Genomic DNA, 24841 nt, shown 5'->3' with positions numbered 1-24841 from the left:
GCTTGATTCAGAAGCTACGGTGTTTATAAATCATCCACATTTGAACCTGCTGTGTAAATACTACAGCGGTTCCAAACAGTGTTTAGACATTTCATTCACACATAAAAATGGATGAATATAATTGAATGCCATTAAAATATCTGACTAATTGGCACACTTTTTAATCAAAACTTGTTGGGTTTCAAACATATAATTTTCAAACATGTCTTTATTTATGTATTTATTTTCATTCAGCAAGAAAATTAAATGGATCAAGTGACAATAAAGACATTTCTATTTCAAATAAATGTCATTTCATTGAATTTTCTATTTACCAAAGAACCCCCCCCCCCCCCAACCACCACCACCACCACCATGAAAAAAAGGGAAAGGTTTCCACACAAATATTAAGCAGCTCAACATGGATTCAACATGGATATTAATGTTTCTTGAGCACCAAATGGGCATATAAGAATAATTTCTGCAGGATCATGTTACAGTTAATGGCTGATGATTTGCCACCATAAGAATAAACTACATTTTCAATATATTAAGATGTTCATTATATTTTTACATTTTATAAAATATTATAAAATTCACAGTCTTTAAAATATTTCCACCAAAAACATAAAATCTCACAGACCCCAGACATTTGAACGGTAGTGTATATACTGTATTTGGAAACTTTACTAAAAAAAATGATCTTAGTTACATTTTTGTACATTACGTTCGCTGATATTTTACTAACTTGTCTTTTTCCTTAAAGTTTGCTATGAAATTAGAGACATATTAGATGCAGCATTAGATCCTGTTATACAGACCTGGCATCGAGGAAGCGGGAGCGCAGGATCATGACCGCCTCACAGGTGCTCTGTTTGAGCTGCATCTGGATGGAGCTGAACTTGCGATGGATGATGCCCACCATGCGCTCGATCTCTTTAGGGGAGATGGGCCGAGTGCGAGACTGCTCCCTCAGCAGGTTCATCACATGGGTGGTGAACTCATTACACGCCTGAACATGCACAGAGGGGCGGCACATGCATCAATCTCATGTGCATGTAAACAAAACTACAGGAGCTGCTCAAATATTCTATCCTGAGGACTTTTTGGAGTGCTAGGCCTATAAAATGTTGTTTCAAAACATTTGAGTTTACAGAGGTCAGAGTCTTTTCTGAAGACCAAACACTGTTGGCTCACCTGCTCATACTTTTCCAGTTCTGTATGGTAGATCTTACGGATCTGGGACAGCTTGGCGCGGTAGTCCGAGTGTTCGACCGAGTTATCGGACCCGCCGCCGCCTGCCGCAGCAGCAGCGGCCGCAGCAGCAGCCGAACCACCTCCTTTCTCCGGTCCGGACACGCCCTCGGCTAGCAGCATGTTGTCCAATCGCATGAGCTGAGCGTCTGGTGGCTCCTCCTCCTGAGCTCCACGGATACTGAGTACTGTCAAGAAAGGAAGAGAGAATAAACACTTGAGTGATTCTGTAGATTCAACTGGAAATCCTCAGAGAAAAAAAAAAATTCTGACATATTCTGTTGTCTTTGACTATGCAGTAGGTCATTTCTGTTTAACTGTAGACTCTGAATAATATTTCTAATATTAGTAAAGCTAAGAACTGCAATGTCTCAATATGACACTTAAAAATGAGAAGCACATATATATAATTTATCATTTGAGTGACCTTCATAATAGTCAAGTTAAAGTAAATGTCTGTAATAAAATTAACATAATAACATCACATTGTCTCCTTATGAGATATTACAGAGCTCGAGAAGTAATATATGGCCTTCGTTTTAATTGCTCTCTTCTTTGTGATAAAAATGTGGAACTATACACTGATCTTGGCAGGGTATGAGATAATAAAACCATCATTTCATTGATCTGCACAATCATTTACAATAAATGATTATATCTACTCATTCTTAGTTCTTGATCTTGTGATATTTACCCACTAAAGAGTAAAAGCATAAAATTATTATTTAAAACATTAAACTAAACTAGTATTAATACATACTGTAGAAATTTCAGAGAAATGCTTTTTTTTTTTCTTTTGTCTGCCCACTATCCACTGATTATTTTCGTTAGATGTTTAGCTGTCAGGTTCTCTTGAAAGCTTTCCTTTTTCAACTTAATTCAATATGTAGATTAAGTTTATATTCCATGAAACTCTGCTCTTTATTTCAGGACTGTACATGTATCACTGTTTATGTGTTACAAAGGTGCATTAAACATCTACCTTCCCGCAAAGTTTAGCTCCGATGCTGCTCTGATATACATGTACTGTTCAGATTATTCCAAACACTCTGTTTACCTGATTTAAATGTAACATATGGTAAAAATGATTTAGTAAAATGTGTTAAACAGAGCTAAGAGTACCACTCTCTTACCGGTAGCAGGAAGTATTATCAAATTAGCAGGAAACAAACATGCAAATCGTAGAGGATGTGTACGATTCTGTGTGGGGTTGGTTATTACTACACTATGAAGGAAAAGAAGATTATATAAGGACTCTCAAAGGAGTTTTGTCTGTTTATGCAGTGTTATTAGAAAACTATAAACTGTTGTTTCCGCGTGTGCCACTAGATGTCTCTCCTTCAGTTCTGTTCAGTAAAGGCAGTCTGACAGAAGACAGCAGCAGCCATTCTACCAGTAACAAAGAGCACACAAATCCAGATCTACCAAGAATTTGACAAACAAGCAGCCATTAATTTCTGTAGAAGATCCACAGCGATAACAGGAGATCAATGTTAATGCAAATAAAACCAATAATCAATGCATAAAGCAAAGATTCATTTTTGGGTTACAATTACAGTGGACGTCAAGTGCTGACCAAATATATCAGTATTGCATATTATAATAAAAATGTTCACTAAAAATATTTACATTGCAATACATTTAAAAAATCTGGGTTCGGGAAATATGTCATTTCAAAGAAATTAATATCTGTATTTAGCAAAGATGCATTAAATTGATCAAATGTTTGGCAGTAAAGACATTTATAATATTTCAAAATATTGATGTTAATATAAATGCGCTGTATTTTTTATCAAATAAATGTCCCTTGATGGAAAAAAAAAGAATATTAATCTTTGTAAATACATGTTATAACACTGCAACCTATATTGAGTTATATGATTAGTTATATTCGTTTTAGTTTTTTGCATTAAGCGTTATTTTTTCCATCGGTGTTCTCCGACCCAAACAGAAGAGACTGAAGAGCCCACCACCAGTTAAAAGCTGCTGATATAACTGTAACATATGGCTTATTACATATGTAAAGCTGCAAAAACCATCAATGTCTACCGCAGTAGACGCAATGCAAACGTTCCTGTGACATCATTCTGTAGATGACAGCAGAGGGTAAGGCAACCAGCGTGCTGCAATCTGTTTCCACAACCCCGAACCCAATCAGCTCACTCCGCTGCAAATGTCAGGGGTTGTCAGAGGCCTCTAGAGGTCAAGAGTTCAGGGCATGGGTTGAGGGACACCGGTGAGGTCAGATTTCTCTAGAGACTCCTAGCAGTACAGCCAACATCCTGCTTCCTTAGCGCGTCCTTTGGCGCACGTGTACAAAGTGTGTTTCGCAAAGTGATTTTCGTACCGCCGTCATCCTACACGCCTCGCTTTTACTCTTTGACGATGGCTTCAAGCCTTGCTCCGTTTTCGAAAAACTCTGACTGTCCAATTTCAGGCTCGTCTCAACTGTCTGCCCACCCAACTATTTCACGGCGAATGAAAAACACAAGTGTATATCAATAGCACAACACAAGAGAAAAAGAGCGAGTCTTTTCTGCCTTTATAATAGAAAGAGACAGCAACAGTGGAACGTGACTGGTGTACAGCATCGACTAAAGAAATCAAGGCCCAGAAGTGCGCAACGTTCATCTGGAGAGGAAATCTAATGAGGCAAATAATGATTTATTCATTCCAACCATATCCTCCAGTGCACAATTAAATGCATGAAATATATTAAATAAATACAATGAATGCGGATAATCATACAATTCACTTTGCTGTTGGTTAATTACCCAAACCGACGCAATGCACTTTATTTATTTTGATTCAGTAATGGCATGGCAATCGATTAGGCCATAATGCTGCCGGCCCTGTTTGTGTGTGTGTGTGTGTGTGTGTGTGTGTGTGTCCAATGTGCTGCTGATGTGAACTGAGCTGAACTCAACCACCCGCAGACAAACATTAACAGTTTTCCGAGGAGCAGATCATTCTCTATTTCTGTCTTGCTTTGGTTTCTTCCTTTTGTCTCTGTCTGTAGGGTAAGATGAGTTAAGATGACCTCTTTAAAAACAACGTGTTTTGACTGATACAGAAATATTTCCCTGAAATTTTAACATTTTAATTAATGTAAATAACGTGTAAAATAATAATGTGTCCTCCATTATATCATTAGGGGGGAAATAAATAAACCTTTGTAATTATAGTTGTTGCAGCCCCATGACTGGCATAAAATGACCTGCAAATGTTGTTCAAATTTGTCTTTGAGTGTGTAAAATACTAAATGAAATGTCTATTATTTCTATTATTTAAATAATTTCTAAAATCATCGTATACCTCTTATTTTGTAGTTACCTTTGATGAACAATTACAAAAAAGAAAAAAAAGGATGCCACAAAAATAAATAACATATGTGACTCTGGACCACAAAACCAGTTATATGGGTCAATATTCTGAAATTGAGATTTATACAATATATCATTTAAAACATGAAACAACTGAAAAGCTTTCCATTGATGTATGGTTTGTTAGGATAGGACAATGTTTGGCTGGGATACAACTATTTTAAAATCTGGAATCTGAAAGGGCAATTAAATCTAAATATTGAGAAAATCACCTTTAAAGTTGTCCAAACGAAGTTCTTAGCAACCCATATTGCTATTAAAAAAGGTTTGATATATATAGGTAGGAAATGTGCAAAATATCGTCATGGAACATGATCTTTACTTAATAGCCTAATGATTTTTGACATTAAAGAAAAATCAATCATTTTGACCCATACAATGTACAATATACCCATGCTACTTATGACTGGTTTTGTGCTCCAGGTTCACATATATAAATGAGTTATTCCTTTCATTTGCAAGAAAATAATAATAGAATCAATTTTTGAAATAATTTGGGGTGGGAAAATCTTTAAATTATTGAAATGATCACAATAACAACAACCTGCCATGGGGACTCCAAAGGCCAACAAACAAATACATTTCTATGTCAGAAATAGAAATATATAAATAAAAATAGATTCTCTAACCTCTAAAATCAATGCAAATGTTAATTTTCTTATGGGTTTTACATGTTACCCAATCTTACCCTATCTTTCTCTTTCTTGTTTTCTCTCTCACTTCTTCCATCATCTTTTTTTTTTCGTGTGCTATTTAGTATCATGAACGGCAGCAGTTTTTAGAAGTCTCTAATGGACCATTTCACTTTTGGAGGCTTTTCAGATGTGACTTCTGCTCAGACAAGTCTTAATTTCACCCTCCCAGCAGTCGCTTTCCCGAGCGTTTCACTTTTCACAGCTGATTTGCCAATCTAGAACCCACGCACCTGATAGCAAGACCTAATTTCACTCTCTTCACTTCTACAGCAAGGCCAAGCGAGTCTGGTATTCCCCGTGATAATCCCCAGAAAAACTCACATCTTCCTCATGTTTGTTAAATTGTAATCTTTTTAAAATGTATGCTCGATCACAAGGTTGCAGAGTCTTGTAATCCTCCTTTGGAGCAATAAAAAAGTCTTTAGTTTAGGCGAAACGAGGCGCTAACGCAGTCAGGGGCTTCGAGCTAGGTTTAGTCAGGGGGGTTTATCTTTTCAGTTTCTAAACCAAGGCTGGTATCAACTTCAGGGAATTAAGTTGGGAGTCAAAGAGTGGAATGGATTACTGTTGAGACAGGAGGATTTGGCCTGATTTTGTATCAGAAAGACAGACATATGGCACACAGCAGAATCGTGGCTCTTTAGTTCTCTGCAAAACCTCCTTGGAGTAGAACGTGTGAATATGTTTTTTTCTGCAATGTTCAGCATTTTTAAAAGTCAAGCTGCCATTAAAAAAAGGCATTATATAAGCGATAAGATGTTTCTACATTGTAAATATTTACCAAAGGCCAATGTGAGGCTAAGATGACCAGAAATAACTATTTTAATGGGGGCAGTTAAAAAATAAATAAACAAATAAATAAAAAATATATTACACAAACCTGTTCATTATAGTCTCGCATTGTCACTTAAATTTCATCTTAATTATCAATTAAATAAGATAATAAATGTCACTGAACAGTTGACAATTCAAACTGATTGACTTTATTGCAATGTTCAAAGTTCATTGAGGCTGATATCATAATGAAGACAGAAGTACAAAAATCTGTAATCATTCCCCCTTTTTAAATCATAATGTACAATATCTTGAAAAATGTCAATACTGTATAGTCTTTCATGACTACATATTAATATACACAGCAGTGCCTTGATAAAAGCAGTTAATTTATAAATTGGTTACACCACTGAAAAGTCTGGGGTGGGTACAAATTTTAATATTGTGAAATAGTATTACAATTTAAATAAGTTTTTCTATTTATTCTGTTATTTTCTATTACATTTTACAATTTCTGTGAATTTTGGGCAGCCATTTCTTCAGTCTTCAGTGTCACATGATCCTTCAGAAAACATTCTAATATGCTGATTTGGTGCTCAAGTAACATGTCTTAATATCAATAACATAAAAATGTAGGGCATTCTTACTGACCCCACATTTTTATATGAAACTTTTATTCAAATTCACAGTCTGGATTTTGCAGTGATTGCATTTTAATATTCTAAATTATAAAAAATATATATAAATTTGGGCACTGACGCACCTGTGTTTGTCTGAGAAAGCAAACACACTGTACAGAAATTGGTTGATTTTTGTATTCACAAGAAATCAACAATGTAGTCAGCTTCAAAGTTAAAATGCATCCAAAAACGAGCAGTCTGCATTCTTACAATCTTGTTACTTTGCTAAGTATTGATTTCTTTCAAAATAAGTTATTTCTATGGTTGTGTAAATTCATTATTTATTTTACTAAGCCAATTGATTACTTCCTTCTACTAGAGGATCTAACCACACATACAGGGTAAGTCAGTGAGGATAACTTTATTTGTTTATTAATGAGAACATAACTGTGCTGTGGCTAGCATGACAATATAAAGCCAGAGATGAAGTAATCTTCCCTCTCTGGCATATTTTAATTGAACGGTGACAGAAGACAAATCCCACCTCTCTCTGTACTCATCTATAATTAATCTGTGAATGGAGGAGGCCCTATCAATGACATTACATTGTATTAATAGCACCGAAATGAATGCGTGCACAAACACACACACACAAACACAAGATACACTGTAATATACGGATGACAGAGGAACCTTCTGAAGCCTCTTAGAAACCACTTCATTTTGTCATTTGGCGTTTACACTAACACAACCACCATCCCATAAAAACTAGACAGACAGACACAACCACAAAGCCAGCCAGTCAAAACAAAAAAGAAAGGAAAAACAGCAAATGCAAACAAGCCGCCCCAGCGCTGCTGTATTTTCATCCAGTGATACTGCCCAGCCCCCTCCCTGCATGGCCTCAACTCCCTGCGAGCGTCTTAAATGAAAGCATGTTTAATTAATGATGTTGAAGTATTCTGTCACAATTAGGAAGATGTATGGTCAAACAAGGCGCTTGTGAAGGCCCTGACAAGGATGATGAAAGTTTGCCTTCCTGGACTGGCACTGGCAGCCAGCGCTGGGCCCTGGAGTCTCTCCAGATGCAGTCAATACGGTAACCTGAGACTTGAGATCTCCAAGCAGACTCATGCCGTCAGCCAACAAGCATCTAATGCACCTCACTACATCACACACTTTACTGGGGCTTCACACACGCCTGGAGAGAATCTAAAGTAAAACGATAGAGGTACAGCTTCCAGAAAAGATCAGGGTTGATTTTTCATGCATTTGAAAGACAATTTACATTCAATTTTAGGCAAGTTTTATGATATATCCTAACAAAATATTACCATTGTTGGCCTTATGACTTGATTACTAACAGGGATGCACTGATATAAATATTATTGGCTAAAAGCAATATTTTTTTTTTCTTGTTTCTTGTATTATTATTTTTTCAAAATAGGTCCATGAATAAATTACATATAAATATATATATATATATATATATATATAAATATATATATATATATATATATATATATATATATATATATATATATATATATATATATATATATATATATATATATATATATATAATAAATGTTGCTTTTTGTTATTTAATTTTTTTTTTCTCTCTGCTGGCATAAAGGTCTAACCAATTTGATGGATCAACTAAACTAATATTAATATAACAAATACATTTTGCATCTATATTTTCATTTTTTACTGCAGAACTAGAATTATGTATTTTATATTATATATTTCTAATTGCAATTTTTCTATTTTATTTATATTGGCAGTGGCTAAGAAATAAAAACACTTGAAAGCATTAAAATGTTATACTTGTGCTGAAAAATAATTATTATTATTATTATTATTATTATTAAATACTAAATTAAATATATTTAACATACTGTATATGAAAATTTACTGTTGCTTTGGTATTTCAGTAAATAAGAATAATGGTGATGTATAATTTAGTAGTAGTGTAGTTTTGCTGCATAGCAAAGATCATAAAAAGCATCAAAGCTTTGTAAATCTCTGGAGCCATCTATTCAGTTTTTCTCTATTTCTGAATTTCTTTCTCTTGTCTGTGTCATGGTGGGCCTGTCACCAACTCGTCCATGAGACCAAAAGAGGGACAGCGACATGCTAATGTAACATTGCTGTCATTCATTACAGAGCCTGCAAACAGTGAGAGAGACAGAGAGCGAGGGAGAGAGACTGTATAGGCAGCATAATAATAACATCCACAGCCATTCAGCACAGCTCTGTTCTTCACTCTTTGTCTGTGCTGTAGAGACTCTGAATATGTTTTGCTGATCTACTGCATTCTGTGTTACTGCCACATGCTGAAAATCTCATCCCACTACAGAAATAAAACATTGTCTAGCTGGTCCTGTATGAAACATTTACTCATGTTTTGGTTTAGAGTAATATTAACATAGTCTTATGCAAGTCGAGTGTCACGTTATAGGTTATAGGTGATAGGTGTTTACTATGGGGCTGTTGAATGCTTGAATCTGGTTGACAAAAATTCAAATTTGGGAAACTATTTGCAGGGAAATGCATGGTTAAAGTAGTTCTAGGCAGATCTAGACTGCATTACATGTCCATATTACTTTGCCAAATGATTTCAGTTATTTCGAAGGTCCAAACATCTAAAAACAACAACAAAAGAACCAAAACCCAAAACAACAAGAGAAGATAAAACTAATTATTTTAATGTCTTGTCACAAAATTACGTTTTATTGTTATGTACAGAAAGCGCATACTCTTTTTCCCCCACTCTCTCTTGCTTAAAATAAACACGCACACACACACACACACACACACACACACAGACAGTATGGACATAGTCACACAGAAACGTGTTGTCAACGCTGCTCTGACAGTTTTATCAGTAAAATAGTTAGAAACTTAAAAGCTACTTGTCATTTCTCACTAGCGAGGTAATACGTGTTTATGATGCAGATAAACTTACAGTTTCGCTATTAGTAGAGACATTGCTGCCAAACATAGCTGAGAGATGCAAAGACTCACACTAGGGGTGGGCGATATAACCAAAATAAACTGTATATTTCACAATATAGTCATTAATATATGTAGCTATTCTGAAAATCGTCAAAAAGGACTTTATAAAATAACTTAAATACTTTAGAAATGAATAGTACTTCACCTTTTTTATTTTTATTTTATTTGGTAAATTATTTTATTTAATAAAAACACACTCAATTTATAGATTAACTTGCCCACAACGGACCACAACCTTGTAGGTCCAATTAAAAATTAAATTAGGTGTTTTTTCAAAATACTTTTAAATCTCATGTTATTATTTTACTTCAAACAGCTCATAATATCTAAATATTTTGAAATGTTTAAGGTTAGAAAAATAGAATACAGGCTATTGCATTCTCAATATTTAGTAATTTTGCCTCAGATACAGGATTATGTACATTCACTTTAACAAGCATGTTGTTCATTACCATGGGTGCTGCACCATTGTTTAAAAAATATCACGTTATTAACAACCCTTTGGAAAACGCAATCTTTTCTTTGACAAATGCACGTGAATTAACACACCTACTTTTTTTGCATTTTGCGGTATACACAAAAGAAGGTGAGTAATTATGACAGGATTTATATTCATTTCAGTCAGCTCAGAGTCTATTGAGAAAACTCAAAACTGTGCTGTCTTACAGGGGGCTCTCCAAAATAATGAAAGAAAGGCTCAAGGAATCAGAGGGTGACGGAATGAACGCTGAAGAAGCAGGGAGGAGGGGAAAAGGAACTGAATTGGAATGGTAAAGTACTGTGTCAATTAAAAAAATGAACTGGGGTACATTGCTGTGATGACAGCTGGTGGGAGATGAGATGACAGGCGTTTCATTACACAGCTTTGGTGGCTCCCGTTGTTCCCTCTCTTGCCCCCCTGCCCCCTCCCCATTGACATTGGTCAGCGAGACGGGTTTGGAGGAAAGCGTAGAGCTGGGACACCACTGGCCCCCAAGCTACAGCTAATAACCATGATTAGCATTAGCAAGCCTCCACCAGGCAGTCTGGTGCACAGCACTAGACAATTTAGAGCTACGCACTTCAACTTAAAGACCTTCATTAAAAGAATTTGTTATTCAAAACAGGCGACGCAAAGTGTCCTCGGGCTATCAAAGTCCTGTCTTTTAAGGTGCCTCAGAAACGTACCTCACTAGATCTAATCAGACTTCAGTTTGGCGCATTAAGCTAGCCGAGTTTTTATAGCCTTTGGGCTAAATTAGATATCTTTCGCTTGGTATGTTGCCAGGACAGATCACAGGGACAAGGATACATGAGATTGGCTCAGTTAGTTCACTTTGTTTGACACGTAAACCATAAAACAACTTACTAAAACACTAAAAGTTCACACAGCTTTTGGCTGTTTGTCAATAAAACTTCACTTTGACACTTTGCATTGGCTTCTAATGGATACGTATCGAGTTTCCAGAGTTGCTCTATAATGTCTGTCTCTTAAAGAGCTGGAGATGGGAAATGATCCCTTTGAAAGACAGCGACAGTGATCAAAGTCAGAATTAATTATGCACGCTTGTCTCTCTCCCCCCTCCTCCTCTCCCAGTGAATTTTGCTAATCTAATCGAGCCGGAGCGGAATGGTTTCCTCTCTGTCATCCCCTGCATGTGTGTGGTGCCTGTTTACTAAAGGGAGAGGTGCGTATGACTTAATCTCTGCTCCTTAGGGAATCCGCCAGCTCTCTGTATATTGCTTCCTTTATGAGGATTGCATGTTAGAGAGGAATTTCTCTGTAACAATCAACCGCCAAGGAAATCTAGTCATCTTTCTCCACGAATAAATACCTCCAGAGTTAAACTTGAAGGCTGACACACACAAAGCAGCCAAAACAGCTTTGTAGGGATTGTTAACCCAAAAATGAAAGCCAATTTTCAGCCTTACAGTATGTTGTTCTTAACCAGTATGGCTTTTTTTTTTTTTTTTAATAACACAAAAGCAAATGTCTTAAATAATGGTTACGCTGTTCTTTACCTTATAATGCAAGTGGATGGGGACCATAAAAGCACAATAAAAGTAGATTTCAAAACTTTACAAGAGGAACTAGGACTGGATGATATTCAAAAGAACTGACACTGAAATATGTTGTTTTTCTATATATAATACTATATAAATAAATAATGCATTTTGTGACAGGAAAAATAAAATCACCAGATTAATTTAATAGCTCTATTTGGAAAATATAATCTGCATAGAAAATAATGTAAAATATCTGATATCTTTTATCCTTTTATGGGCATTATTATTAAATAAAAAATATTAAGCAAAGTATACATTTATATTAGTGCACTAGTACTTAGAAAAATAATTTAGCATTTAATAAAAAAATAAATAAAAAACACTTTACGATACAAATTTATCTTCTAATTTCATTTTCAAACATTAAGCCATCAAGCAATTATTGTGTAGGTTTGCTGGCAAATAATTATATGCAGATCAACGCAGCACTGCACTTCTCATGGAAACCTGCAGAGCTTATATTTCTTTAATTAAATTGCAGGCTTTGAGATTTGATAATCACACTAAGATATATTGCGATATTGATTTTATTATGACATTGTTCAATCCTAAGAGGAGCAGACTGAAATTTTATCCTAAAAAAATAACTTGCCTTAAAAATCTTTCATGATAGCTGTTCATATAAAAATAAAGTCATGCATGTTTCTAAAAGCACGAAATACAGTGTATATAACTAAATTTATGTATAAATATTGACAGATGGTATTTAGGCACATCTACTGTAATATTACCCCAAAAAAGCAGCTTTGGTGATGTGTCTGATGATTGAGTGTCATCAAATAACTCTTTAAAAATGATGAGGAAGCAGGACTGAGTGTGGTCACACTTTAATGTTCATCTGTGCAGGTGGGCTTGAGAGCAGAGGTGAATGTGTGAAAGCAGTAACCTCGCTCTGTTGTGGCCCTAAAGGGGGTCTCTATACGAGCGACAGCATGTAAAGGGACCCCCACACGCTTGCCGAGGTCCCCGTGGTGTGTTTGCACGCGTGGCACGTTTCATAAGGCTTCGCTCTTTGACTGGTGATGAGTTTATGCGAAAGTAATTAACAGTAATTAATCCTTAATTACCATAATTAGCCAAGTCGCAGTAAATTAAACCACATCTGGAGGCAGATGAAAGTGGCTCAGCAACTGAAGCGGTCTGTTTTCTGCTTTTTGCTTTTTTTAGAGGACCGGGGGTGAAACCAAAGCCATCTGACAGCATTTGGTGACGGCTACCTGTTTGATCAAGACTCCTGTGTTTTTTGCTCTGGATCCCATGAGAATGACTGAGGGTGTGAAGCTGAGGGGGGTGGAGCATGATGGGAAAGGGGGAGGAATGAGGGATTCATTTCAAACTACAATAACCTCTCATCTCTAGGGGAGCATCTCCCTTAAGCTACGACACAAGGACGTGCAACATATGGCCACTCGCAGACGCACAGACAATTGCCTGTGGTGTCTGGATCCTCTGAAACATGGATGTCTGCATCTCACACATGACACCGGGTTCTCAGAGATAGCAGCTGTCGTCATCAGATAAATTCATCTTTGTGCGAGTCATTTCAATCCCTTTATGGATAAATGCAAACATGGGAGTGTTTTATCAACTATAGATCTATTCAGATGGGATTCGTTTACCCTGAGGAGTTCAGATAAATTTGTGTTTCACAGATGTAATTTGTGGTTTTAATCCAGTCCAAATCAACATAGCTGCTATGTTTTCTTTTCGCAACTAAAATTATGGAGTCAGTTTACCTACTGATTTTCAACTCGGGCATCCTTTGGAAAATCCAGTCCCATCCGGTCAGTGATTGTGGTGCATTATTATTTCAGAACAATCCTTCTCATTTAATTTGACTTGTGTCGCATATTGTAATTAAATCTAATTTTCTTGAAGTATTCAGAACAAACACACCAAACAGGAACAGATTTCATAGACCGGACCCCTGCAAACCCTCATGACTTTGTGTCAACATCAATAAATCTCTTAAAATAACAGATAATTTGACCTCATGGTAAGAAAATGTTCAGTTCTAAAAAGACATACTCAATAAAAATAGTCAATATTCATTAAATAGTCATTCTTGATGTTTGTACAAAAAACCTTGAAAAATCAAGTGTACAGTATGTAACATAAGAAAATATGTTACTATTTTTTAACCCGTGCTAACTAAAACTATTACAAAATGTTAACATTTAATTAAAATAAAATAAAATTACAAAATTATATTTAATTCAACTTAAATGAAAATAAGACAATATATTAGCAACTATCTAAAATAAAATAAAATAAGCTGAAGTTGAAAAATACTAAAAATAAAAATAAAGCTAAAAAAACATTAAATAAAAATAAATAAAATGACAAAAGCTCAACAAAACTAAAACTGAAATTAAAATCTAAACTGAAAATATAACAATAAAAGCTATTATATATAAATAAATACCATAAGAGTACCAAAAAATACTAAAATAATACTGTTGTTTACTTGATAGTTGCACCACAAGACAGAAGTCATCCAATTTGAACTTTTCTTGAAAACAATATAAAGCTTTTCCAAACCATTGAAACCGACATGAATATAATGATTATACGTAAGATTTTGGCACATGTGTTTACACTAAATTTTTAAACACTCTAATTTGTCATTGTCCCATATAAGTCTTGTTTATTTCAGTGGGTTTTGTAATTGATGTATCCACAACACATGGCCTTTCGTAACACCCACAAAAAGAAAAACAGTTATTTAACCTTAATAAAAACTACAGCGATCTTAATCCTGTCAAATCAGCACATGGAATAAAAGACATCCTAGGTTAATAATTAACTCAAACATCGTTGACAATGCTAATCTCATCCCTATAGTATAGCTTAAGTGATGCACCAATATCCTAAACACTCTAACAGAGAAATGAAAGTGCTGTGGGCTGTGGATGCTCGGCAAGTGTGTGTGACTCTCTAATCAGTTATTTACACAGAGTGTGAGCAGATTAAAGTGGGATTAGGCTATTTGCCACACCCGCAGGCAGCCATGCATCCATGTGCCTTCCCAGCCACCCACTAAACCGCAAAACCCCTCCACAGCTTTACATCGCATCCCTATCAAACAGCTCCAACTCTGGCACAACATCCAGCAGATAAGCACTTATCTGCAGAACATATTCACAAACATGCCATGCGTCAACACCGCACCAACATTCGACATTCAAATCATACCAATGTTCCACATTCAATCACAGCTCCCCAGAATTCTGCATTTCCTATGTGTCAGTAATGCATATAAAAGAAGCATAAAAGAGTCTGTATGACTTGTGAGCTATATTCAGAGTCTTCTGAAGCCATATGATAGATTTGAGACTAGGGTTGGGAACCATTTTTAATGAATCAAACACATTAGTGTTCAAAATTATTTAAAAAAAACTCTTTTCCTTACTGAGGCTTAATTTATTTAAAATATGTATTGATCTGATAAACTTTTCCTTTCTCTTTGGAGTGTTACAAGCTCTTGGTGCATGAAGAAGTTCTGTAGAGTTGCAAAGACAAAAGACTCAAATCCAAAGAGATATTCTTTATCAAAGTTAAGACTCTGCCACGCCCCCACATGTCTACATCACTATGTGATTATGGAAAGGGGCGTTACATTTCCTACGAGTGCTTCCAGTGTTCGGCCAATCACAATGCACTGGGTCAGTTTGAGAGAGGCAGGGCATAGAGGACATACAATAATGTACAGTATTTGAAAAATAATATGTTTTTTGAACATTAAAGCATGTAAACAATCTTTTACACCAAATACACAAAATAATGATATTACCCCTTTAATAATTTTTTTTTTAATATTTAGCAAAATGTAATTTATATCTGAATTTACATCATCCATTAATCTAGCCTTTCAGACATCATTCTTATATGCTGAATTGGTGCTCAAAAAACATTTATTTATTTTTATCAAAATATTGAAATGTATAAAAAAAATTATGCTCAACATTTTTGTGGCAAGCATGACATTTATTTCTTCAGGGAATCATTCAATTAAATTAATCTTTGCTTTAAAAAATAGATTTTTAGAACAGATTTTAAATGACATGACGGTGATTAAATAAAGTAAATACTTTCTGGATGTTTGGATGAATCTTGCAATCTTGTATTCTGTGAGCCCATCCTATTTGAAATAAATGGTCTGCGTGTCTCTGCAGGATTGGCCCGCAGTTGAGGTGTAAATTAGAGCACTGGTAGAAGGCGTGAAAAGTCTATTAGCGCACACGCTTAGACCCGATTCTGGCGAAGAACCTGGATCTTAAATGACCCCAAGGTACAGAGCTGTGATGGAGGGCAGGTTCAAGGCACGGTTGTACACGTAAAGCTGTTACTTCAATAACACGTTGCTAACGTGATCTCACTGCTAGTGCAAGCTGGAGAGGAGATCTCACACTGTGTACCGGACTTGACACGTCTTATGTAAACAAGAAAAATGAGAGGGCCTGCCAACACTGACACAAGCACCATCTCTAATTGGACTATAGCCTATAAGCTATTTTTCTTGGTTAACATAGTTTCCCCATACACTATAAATGTCTTGTGGAAACAGGCGTGTTAGTGTTTATGAATCCAACAACTTAAAGTAGTAACAGGTCTCATCTGGAAACTGGAAGAAAATGTCAAGTTACCTTGCAAACGAAATAATATTTGACCACACACTTTCTATCCCCTCACAGATTTTTGTTATTGTGATGTGTCTGTCTCTCGCTGGAATTTTCCACTTGCAAGCTGTGGTGTGTTGGCTTTGCCGAGGCTGCCTTGTTCAGTAAGCAAGAGTAAGACTACATGAGACATCAAACTTCATAACAACTCCCATCCACAAGACACCAGGCCGCTAGAGACCAGTGTTTTGTGTGTGGTAAGCAGCAGGCCCTGGAGAATAGTGGTCTGTGCTCAGTGATGGGACTGTGTTTGTTTCAGTTACTGCCAGTCATGATTTCCCAACTCCATCATAACTAATGCCTTGCTTAGGAAAACTGTGAATACGTTTCAGGTGAAAGTTAACATGAAATCAAAATGAACTCTTCTTCTTTTTTTATGGAATATTGCAGTTATTTTTTTATTTTTTATTATGTAGCTGTGTGCACATTATTATTTGTGCCCTCTTAAGATCCCCTCCCCTCAACAACAATAATCCAATCTTTTTTAATCTGTCTTTGTAAATTGCTAATGGACCAAATCAAAACCAGTTCTGCTATACATTTGAAAAGCCATTTCATTAAGATGTTCATAATTCAGAAGAAAGAAAATCATAAAAATTTGGAATGTCATTACATGAAATTAAAGAATTTGTATTTTTTGTTGAAATATCCCATTTAAAAAAAAAAAAAAGATGTGTGAAATCTTGGTCAGGTAAACACAAAAACACAAGTTGACTATACTGCTTGACTAGACTAATATGCAATAACCTATAAAATAATAAAAACTAATTTAAATTGAGACTTAAATCTCAAATTATATCAGTTGCACACCCAAAACTACTTAGGTAAAACCAATCTTATCTCAGAAGCAGACAGCATTCCTAGATTTCCCAAACGTCATATCACGGAAGAGAAAACAGAATAAAAAAATAATAAAAAAACCTGATCCAATTTTTCACATATTCAAAGATAATTGTCACAACATGGGATTTTCTGTTCTGATTGTTTTGGGTTGGAGATTAGTGGCGCAGCTAATCTTGCTAATTAGTGCTAACAGCGTTACTCACTTGACTCCCCAGTGAGACGGGGACTCCTGCAGACTCTCTGAGTTAAGAAACCAATGTGGTTGAACATGAAAAAACCGACTCACCCTAAGGTTCACAACTCTTCAGTCACTCAGTCTTACTGGCTTATGTGGGTCGCATAACAGATGCACATGTGGGTCAAAGGGAACCCCCGTTGTCAATCAAGAGACAAAAGTAGAGAGAGGGAGGTCATTTGTATATGAACTCATTAGAGAAAGTAGCGGGGGGTCATTTTTACATCTCCTTCTGTCCTTGAGGCGATATGTATGAAAAATGAGAGGCAAGTCTCGGAAGGCAGCGGCCACGCTTGACCCCAAAAAGGCACTGTGGTCTGACGCTACAGCTAAATGGATAGGTGATGACAAAGCTACAATACAGGGCGCTTCACGTGTTATACAAACACAAAGCAAGAAGGAGAGAGAATCCTGTTTTGTCTGAAAACGCCTCGACGTGAAAACCAGTGAAGTGCATAACTGTCAAGGGGAATCGGAGGCTCGGCTCAGGGGCCGGTCGATTGCACTAAGATCGCATAAAGCATCCTCATTCTCTTTCTCTCTCTTCTTCGCTCTCTCCATTTGTTATTCTCCTTCCTCACCCGGCTGGCTCGGAAGCTTTTTCCCCAACCCATCCCTCACCGAAATGCCCACCGCAAATAAGCTATGCATGAGTCAACACAAAAGGAAATTGAGCAAATGCTAGGCGTGTTTGCACGGCATCTGCTTTGAGGGATTGCAGTATGACTAAATAGGCAGCTTTCTGTCGGTCAGCCCATCCACACCTGCCTCCCCAGCTGGACTGCCGCGCTCTCCTCCGCACACAGCCCATTCCAAATAACTCCCAGCTGCTGACTGTATTTTTAGTCCTGGCTTTTATTTTCACACCTGCGGGGAGTGTTTTCACAGTCGACTTTGGGCTTTCCCCCCACTGGCTGCAGGCAGGTACAGTAAATGGAAACATGAGTTGTTTACTCATCAACTTTCATCAAGCTGTTTGCGTGAAGAACAGGCCTGTATCTAGGGAAGGCCTGGTTTCGAAGCACTACCATCCTTTGAATGTGTTGCCCCCAAAAAATTTGCTCCTGCATATTGGCTTATTGTGAAAGCTAGGTACATAGTTATCTATCTTTTGTTCATGCTGTACTGACAGGATTTACACTGACATCTAGTGTCGTGGATGTAGCTTCATGAAAAGGAAAAGTTTTCAATATCAATCCTATGTCAGTAAGTTATGATTAATTTATTCCAAGCGCGAAAGTGATAAGCAGGTTTGTGAGATAAAGTCACTAGTCTTCAGTTGGTCATGGGATCAAATAATTAATAATAAATAAAAAATTTAAGCACAAGAATGGCAATACAGAAGCCATCTCAGACAGCTTAGGAAAATGTAAAAGATATGCAAACAATTAAGCCTTATTTTTAAAACTTGTTTTCACTGTGGTCTTTTAAGTTTGAAAGATATACAGTAAAACAAATGCTTAGAAAACACACTTTTATTTCTGCATTTTACTTTTACGTCTTTCTACTTTGATCATCTTTACAAAAACCGGTATAGTTCTAAAGATTCTTAAGGATGTATGTTTCTATTACAATGTAAATTGTGGTAAAACTTTTTTAATGAAGAAAAAAGAGACTGAGAGCACCTTTAATGTATGCGAAACCTGAGCTATCGCTGGCACACGGCAAACAGCGAACTTGACAAAATGATTTAAGCGTGCCACAGTGGCACTTGGTATGATCTGGGCCAGTGCCGACATTAGCATGATAATGAATGCCGATTTTGACACTTGGAAATATAGAAATAGGATTTTTGTAAGAGCGCTGCAGGCGAGAAGCTGAAATATGCTGGGGGAGTGGGAGGTTTCGCTTCATCTTCTCCATCCTCACGTACAGCTGGTTAAGGGTAGAGATGGTGGGATTACATTATGAGCCTGACCTAGTTGGGAGTTGCCCCTAGAGACTCAGATACTTGCCTCAGTGGCTGGGACTGGCTGTAATTTCTCCCTGCTGGTGAAGAAGAGAGAAAGAGAGAGAGAGAGATGGGCACACAGGCCTTTGCTAAGAGTCTCAGTGTTGACTCTGGGGCTCTCCGGGACATTGCTGTGTGGGGGCGGTGGTTATAAACCATGACTGTGCTTTGGCTCAGGGGCTTTATGAGCTCCATCTCTCTCACACACTCAGCTCTGTGAACCTGCGCTTCTTAATTTGAGTCTGTCTATGTTAAACTCACATGGGCTTCTACCAAGGTTGGGCTTTAACCTTCTCTAAACAGTGGAGGTGTAGTAAAAAAAGAATGGGAGAGGGCTCTTTGAAGTCTTTTGAACATGCTTATGTGACCGCATATTTGTAGCTCCAAAAGAATAAAAAATAAAGGTCTGACAGCAAATGAAAAATTACTTAGGCTAAGGCCATTAATGCTTTGCATTTAAATTAAAGCAACATTTTTTCCAGTACATATTATATTATCAGCACAATTATTTAGTACCAAATGTAAAAGTAAAAAATAAATTAATAAAATAGTTAACAAATTACATACACAATTCAGAGGTGTTTTTGTGTTCATTCATTCATTCAGGGAAATTACACTTAATAAAAAATAAATGTAAAACGTGGCACATTTAGCCAAGATGGCTAATTTTTATCTGTAGTTTATTTAGTATTTTTCTATTTAATATTATTTTTCTAATATTATTTTACTTAATTATTAACAACATTCATTCCTGGAAAGGTAAAATAAACAAGATCAAATAATAAATTATTGAAGACAAATAATAACTTTTCTGCAAAGCAATGAAGTTCTTCATCAAACATTTAGTAGAATAGCTGCCAAGCAGCACAGATGCAGTGGCACAGTAATACTGGTGTAACGAGGTCAGAGATACAGTATATGTTCATGAATAATTTTACAAAAGCTTTTTAAATATGGCTCAGCAAATCATAATCAAGGACTGGAACTACTTTTTTAAATAATACCTTTATAGTATAATATAAAATTATTACTATTTATGTTATTATTATTATTATTATTATTATTATTAAAGGGGTCATATTATGTGATTTAAATTTTTTCTTTCTCCTTGGAGTGTTACAAGCTCTTGGTGCATAAAGAAGATCTGTAAAGTTGCAAAGACTAAAGTCTCAAATCCAAAGAGACATTCTTTATAAAAGTTAAGAGTCAACCATGGCCTCCTAAAACACCTCGTTCAAACACACCCCCACATTTCTACATCACAGTGTGGGAAGATTTGCATAACACTGCCCAAATGTTCATGCAAAGAAACTTTTATTCTTGCTGTAGTATTGTTGCTGCCGGCACCATGTCGAGGAGACGGTGTGACATTCGTTTTGAAAGCGAAACTACTTAGTTTGGTCTTCCAAAAGAGGACACGACTAGAAATCAATAGTTAAGTTGTATTTTCCACACTGTTCCGGAACAGTTTAACCCTAATAATCAGATGTATACTGCACATTTTATGGAGGATAAGGACTGTTTCCTGAGCCAGTAGCATACAATGGATCTGTTACATAGGCTGTTTCTATAAAGTGATGCAATTCCAACTTTGCAAAGGACAGTTTTGCACTTCTGACTCACAGCCTGTAAGTACGTATTTTTTATATTTTAATAATTTGCCAGTGATGAATCAAATGAGAGTTTTGAGCAGTGTAAATAAAAAAAAAAAAGTGGTTTTATGTTTATGCAGAGCGATATACAACTCGTTGTGTAAAAACACAGTATAAGTCATTATAGGTATAGGTATAGGTATAGGTATAGGTATAGGTATAGGTATAGGTATAGGTATAGGTAATTATGTCCCTGGATGCAACAAATGTTTCATTTGTAATAGGTTTTATTTGTTTTGTCCAGTTCACCAAATTGAAAACAATCAATTAAAATAGTTCAGTCTCCAGTTCGCACTTATCCACAAATAACTTGTGTTATTCGGTTTATAAACACGCCTGACACTCCGTCTGATGCGAAATAAACCAATATCCCGAGTTATTCAGTTAATCCTAACAGTACATTGACTGAACTGTTAAAAGAGAACTGATGATGGGATATGCATGAGCAGCTGGACTGAGTATCGTGCTGCTGGCCTGGGAGACGGCATCAAAGTATGTTAAGGGGCGTAACATTTCCGTCACACGCTTGAGGTATTCGGCCAATCACAACACACTGGATAGCTGGCCAATCAGCCTATACCTCGCTTTTTTAGAATGATGAGATATGCAAAAAAACGACACGTTTCAGAAAGGTGGGATATAGATATTATCAATGTTATATGACCCCTTTAATAATTAATATTAAAATAATATTAATCAATGCTTTCAGTCAGATTCTCAATATGTACTTTTCTAACTGACTATACATGAGAAAGAATGCAGTTTGTAATACAATATATATATATATATATATTTATATTTTTCTGCACCATCTTAAAATGTCATTTAATATCTTTTAAAAACAAAGCCAATTTATTGTTTTGTTTCAGTCTATATTTAAGGCAGATGCTGACAAACAGGTGCAGAATAATGACAGGCAAAATGAAAAAGAGATGCCATTCTAAAATATAAAAAGTCATTTTACATTCAGTTTCAGTGTATTCTAAAGGTACACATTTTGAATTAGTATTTGAATGAGTTAAAAAAAATGAACAAAAGAATAAATCAAGGAATAAGCCAAAACAGATATAGCTGTTTTTTTTTTTTTCCTGCAGGTGTGTGCTTCTTTCTCTCTCCATCTCCTGTGTCAGAGCCAGCTAGCCTTTATCAGAAGGGTTGAGAAGAAATGTGCTCTAGCCCGATTAGCCTCTGCTCTGTGCCAAGGTTATAAACAGCCTGTTATCGGCCTTCCAAACACAGTAATCCGCACTGTATCAGCACCCAAACATATGGGGCCACACAAACACAGATAGGGCCTGATGGACACCTCATTTTAATTGCAATGAAAACAGTGTTTGAACATCTTTCCGCAGACTAGGGAGTATATATTTCCCATCGTCCCTTCCTCCTTTTGTCGAAGATGTACATACACCGTGTTTAAAGATGAGGGTTTTTGTGTCGTCTCTGAAGGTCATTATTCATTTTCCTTGTTTAACTTCTATCACATTTATTTAGCTTAATTGATCTTTGTTCAGCGCTCAATCTGGTCCCAAGGCTTTCATCTGTGTGCGCAGCTCCAATATTCAATAGCCATGGTATCTGAGACACTTCTTACTTCATTTTAAGCAGGGATGTGATTAATATTCATTGGGCAGCAGTTAATTCCATTCAGAAACATAAAGGAGGACTACAAAAACGCATACATGGGATGGGACCCTTCATGTGAGATATAACACCTTTTTAAATAATACGGCGTTAATTGAAAAGAGGAAACCATGTTCTCGCAAATTCAGAAACGGAGGTGATATTAAGCCTTTCTGAAATGGTGCAGATTATTTCGAGTGAGTTTGGTCTAAGGTTTATAATAGCTTTCTAAGCTATTACGGAGGACAGCCAGATTGAGCGGTAATGGCCTTGGTAGCCATGGAAACATTATCAGGGTAGTAAAATGCTACATGGCATCAAGTGCACGGCGAATCGATGAAAATAAACAGCATTATGTCTGATCCACCATGAAATCCCAGTGTTTGGAACGCAAATTTATGAATGAATTACCTGAGCGTCAGGTTTAGCGAGACTCTCGCTTGACAGAAGTGCAGTGCTTGACGCCCCCGGTACGCCCCACACCTGGGAAACTCTTCCACGGGAGACAGCAATAAATTCCTAAATTTTTATATACTGCCCACAGATTTAAAAGTCTTGTTCAATAAAGTTTAAAATGTCACAGAGGGGCAATAACCCAGATCGCATAAAAGCTTGGGGCGCGGAAAGCTATGCAAAAATGGCAGAGTCCTTTTCCTCAAATGCAATAAACTTTTATATGTTTCAATCGGCCATAAAAAAATGGTTTTGCAGGTTGTCAAAGGGGGAATAATTGGTACATTTTATTAATATTAGCACATCATCCAACAGGCTCTTTTTTTTTTTTTGCCACGTCAATCTTCAGTCCGTATGTGAAAGGACTTACAAAACAGAATTCACTCAGAATTGAGTGTGAAATTAATGAAGATCTATTTATATTACAGTTCTAGGAACTAAAAGTACAGAGTAGGAAAAGTCCAGATCGAAATGATGACACACATGGGTACAATGTAAAAAAGAAAAAAGAAAAATCAAGTCAGGATATTATAAAAAAAATAATAATAAAGCATTACAGGGGAAACACTAACCGTCTAAAATTTGGACATATCAATTTATGCTTCTTTTGACCTTAAAACCTTAGGTTTAGGTAGTGTTTTATTAATTTTACAGAGAAATATAAATTGTGCCCACACACAGGTACATTACGATTTGAAAGTTTGGGTTAGTGTTTATATAAATACATATATTCAGTAATTAAATTGATCAAAAGTGACATTTTAATGTTATTAAAGATTTACATTTCAAATAAATGCTGTTCTTTTGAACTATCTATTCATCAATAATACGGATAGAAAAATAAGCAGCACAAAAATTTTAATTTATGATAATAAGAAATGTTACCTGAGCATCGAATTAGCATATTATAATGACTTCTGGAGGATCATGTGACACTAAAGACTGCAGTAATGGCTGTTGAAAGTTCAGATTTCCCATCAAATAAATAAATTCTATTTTAATACATGTAAAATAGAAAAAGAAATAAATTGTAATAATATTTCACAATATTATGTTTTTCTGTATTTTTGATTAAAACATTTTATTAAAGTCCTTGGTGCAAGGAAAAATATATTGCTTTAATGTATTAAATGTTTGTTTAGACTACATTATTCCCATACTTCCATTTGAGTTATTTCATATTCTTGGTGACTTTGTACTAATTTAATGTTGAAATTATTAAAAATAATGAATTAGTAGGTATTTCCACACTTTTTACTATTACTAACACTACAAATGAGGGACTAAAATCTGCCATCTGCCCATTTTTTTCTATCATGCAGACTTCCAGCCTAGAGTATAATCTAGTAAATGTCAATGCACTTTTTTTAAACAGCACTTCTTAAGCAGGTGATGAACCATAGCCACATGCGTCCCTGTGTTTGTGTAAATGTCAGTGTATCAAGCGACCGCGCAGCTGAGTCAGAATGCTAGTCTGGGCAGACATCTCGGAGCATCCTAGGCTCTCATTAGATCAGTGGCTGCTGTCAGGATGCCCGCCGATGTGCTTCTGCTCTGGATGGCTGGCACACAAACACTCCTGGTGTCTGTGCATCTTCAGCCACATGTGAAAAGGGAACGGTATTGAGGGGTT

General features: G+C 36.1%; 1 protein-coding gene across 2 annotated transcripts in view; it reads right to left on the bottom strand.

Moving 5' to 3' along the window:
* The window catches only part of LOC113045629 (pre-B-cell leukemia transcription factor 1), a 63524-nt gene that overhangs the window by 10331 nt on the left and 28352 nt on the right, over positions 1-24841 (bottom strand). For both annotated transcript variants that reach the window (XM_026206111.1, XM_026206112.1), the window contains exons 3-4: positions 1177-1421; positions 801-991 (exon numbers count right to left, since the gene is read on the bottom strand). In XM_026206111.1, the coding sequence (XP_026061896.1) occupies positions 801-991; positions 1177-1421 (436 nt within the window). The remainder of the gene's footprint in view (positions 1-800; positions 992-1176; positions 1422-24841) is intronic.

The sequence above is a fragment of the Carassius auratus genome, chromosome 27, assembly GCF_003368295.1.
Source record: "Carassius auratus strain Wakin chromosome 27, ASM336829v1, whole genome shotgun sequence".
NCBI classification, from domain to species: Eukaryota; Metazoa; Chordata; class Actinopteri; order Cypriniformes; family Cyprinidae; genus Carassius; species Carassius auratus.
Note: the sequence above shows the minus strand (reverse complement) of the source record. Positions and strands in the feature narration are given on the sequence as shown.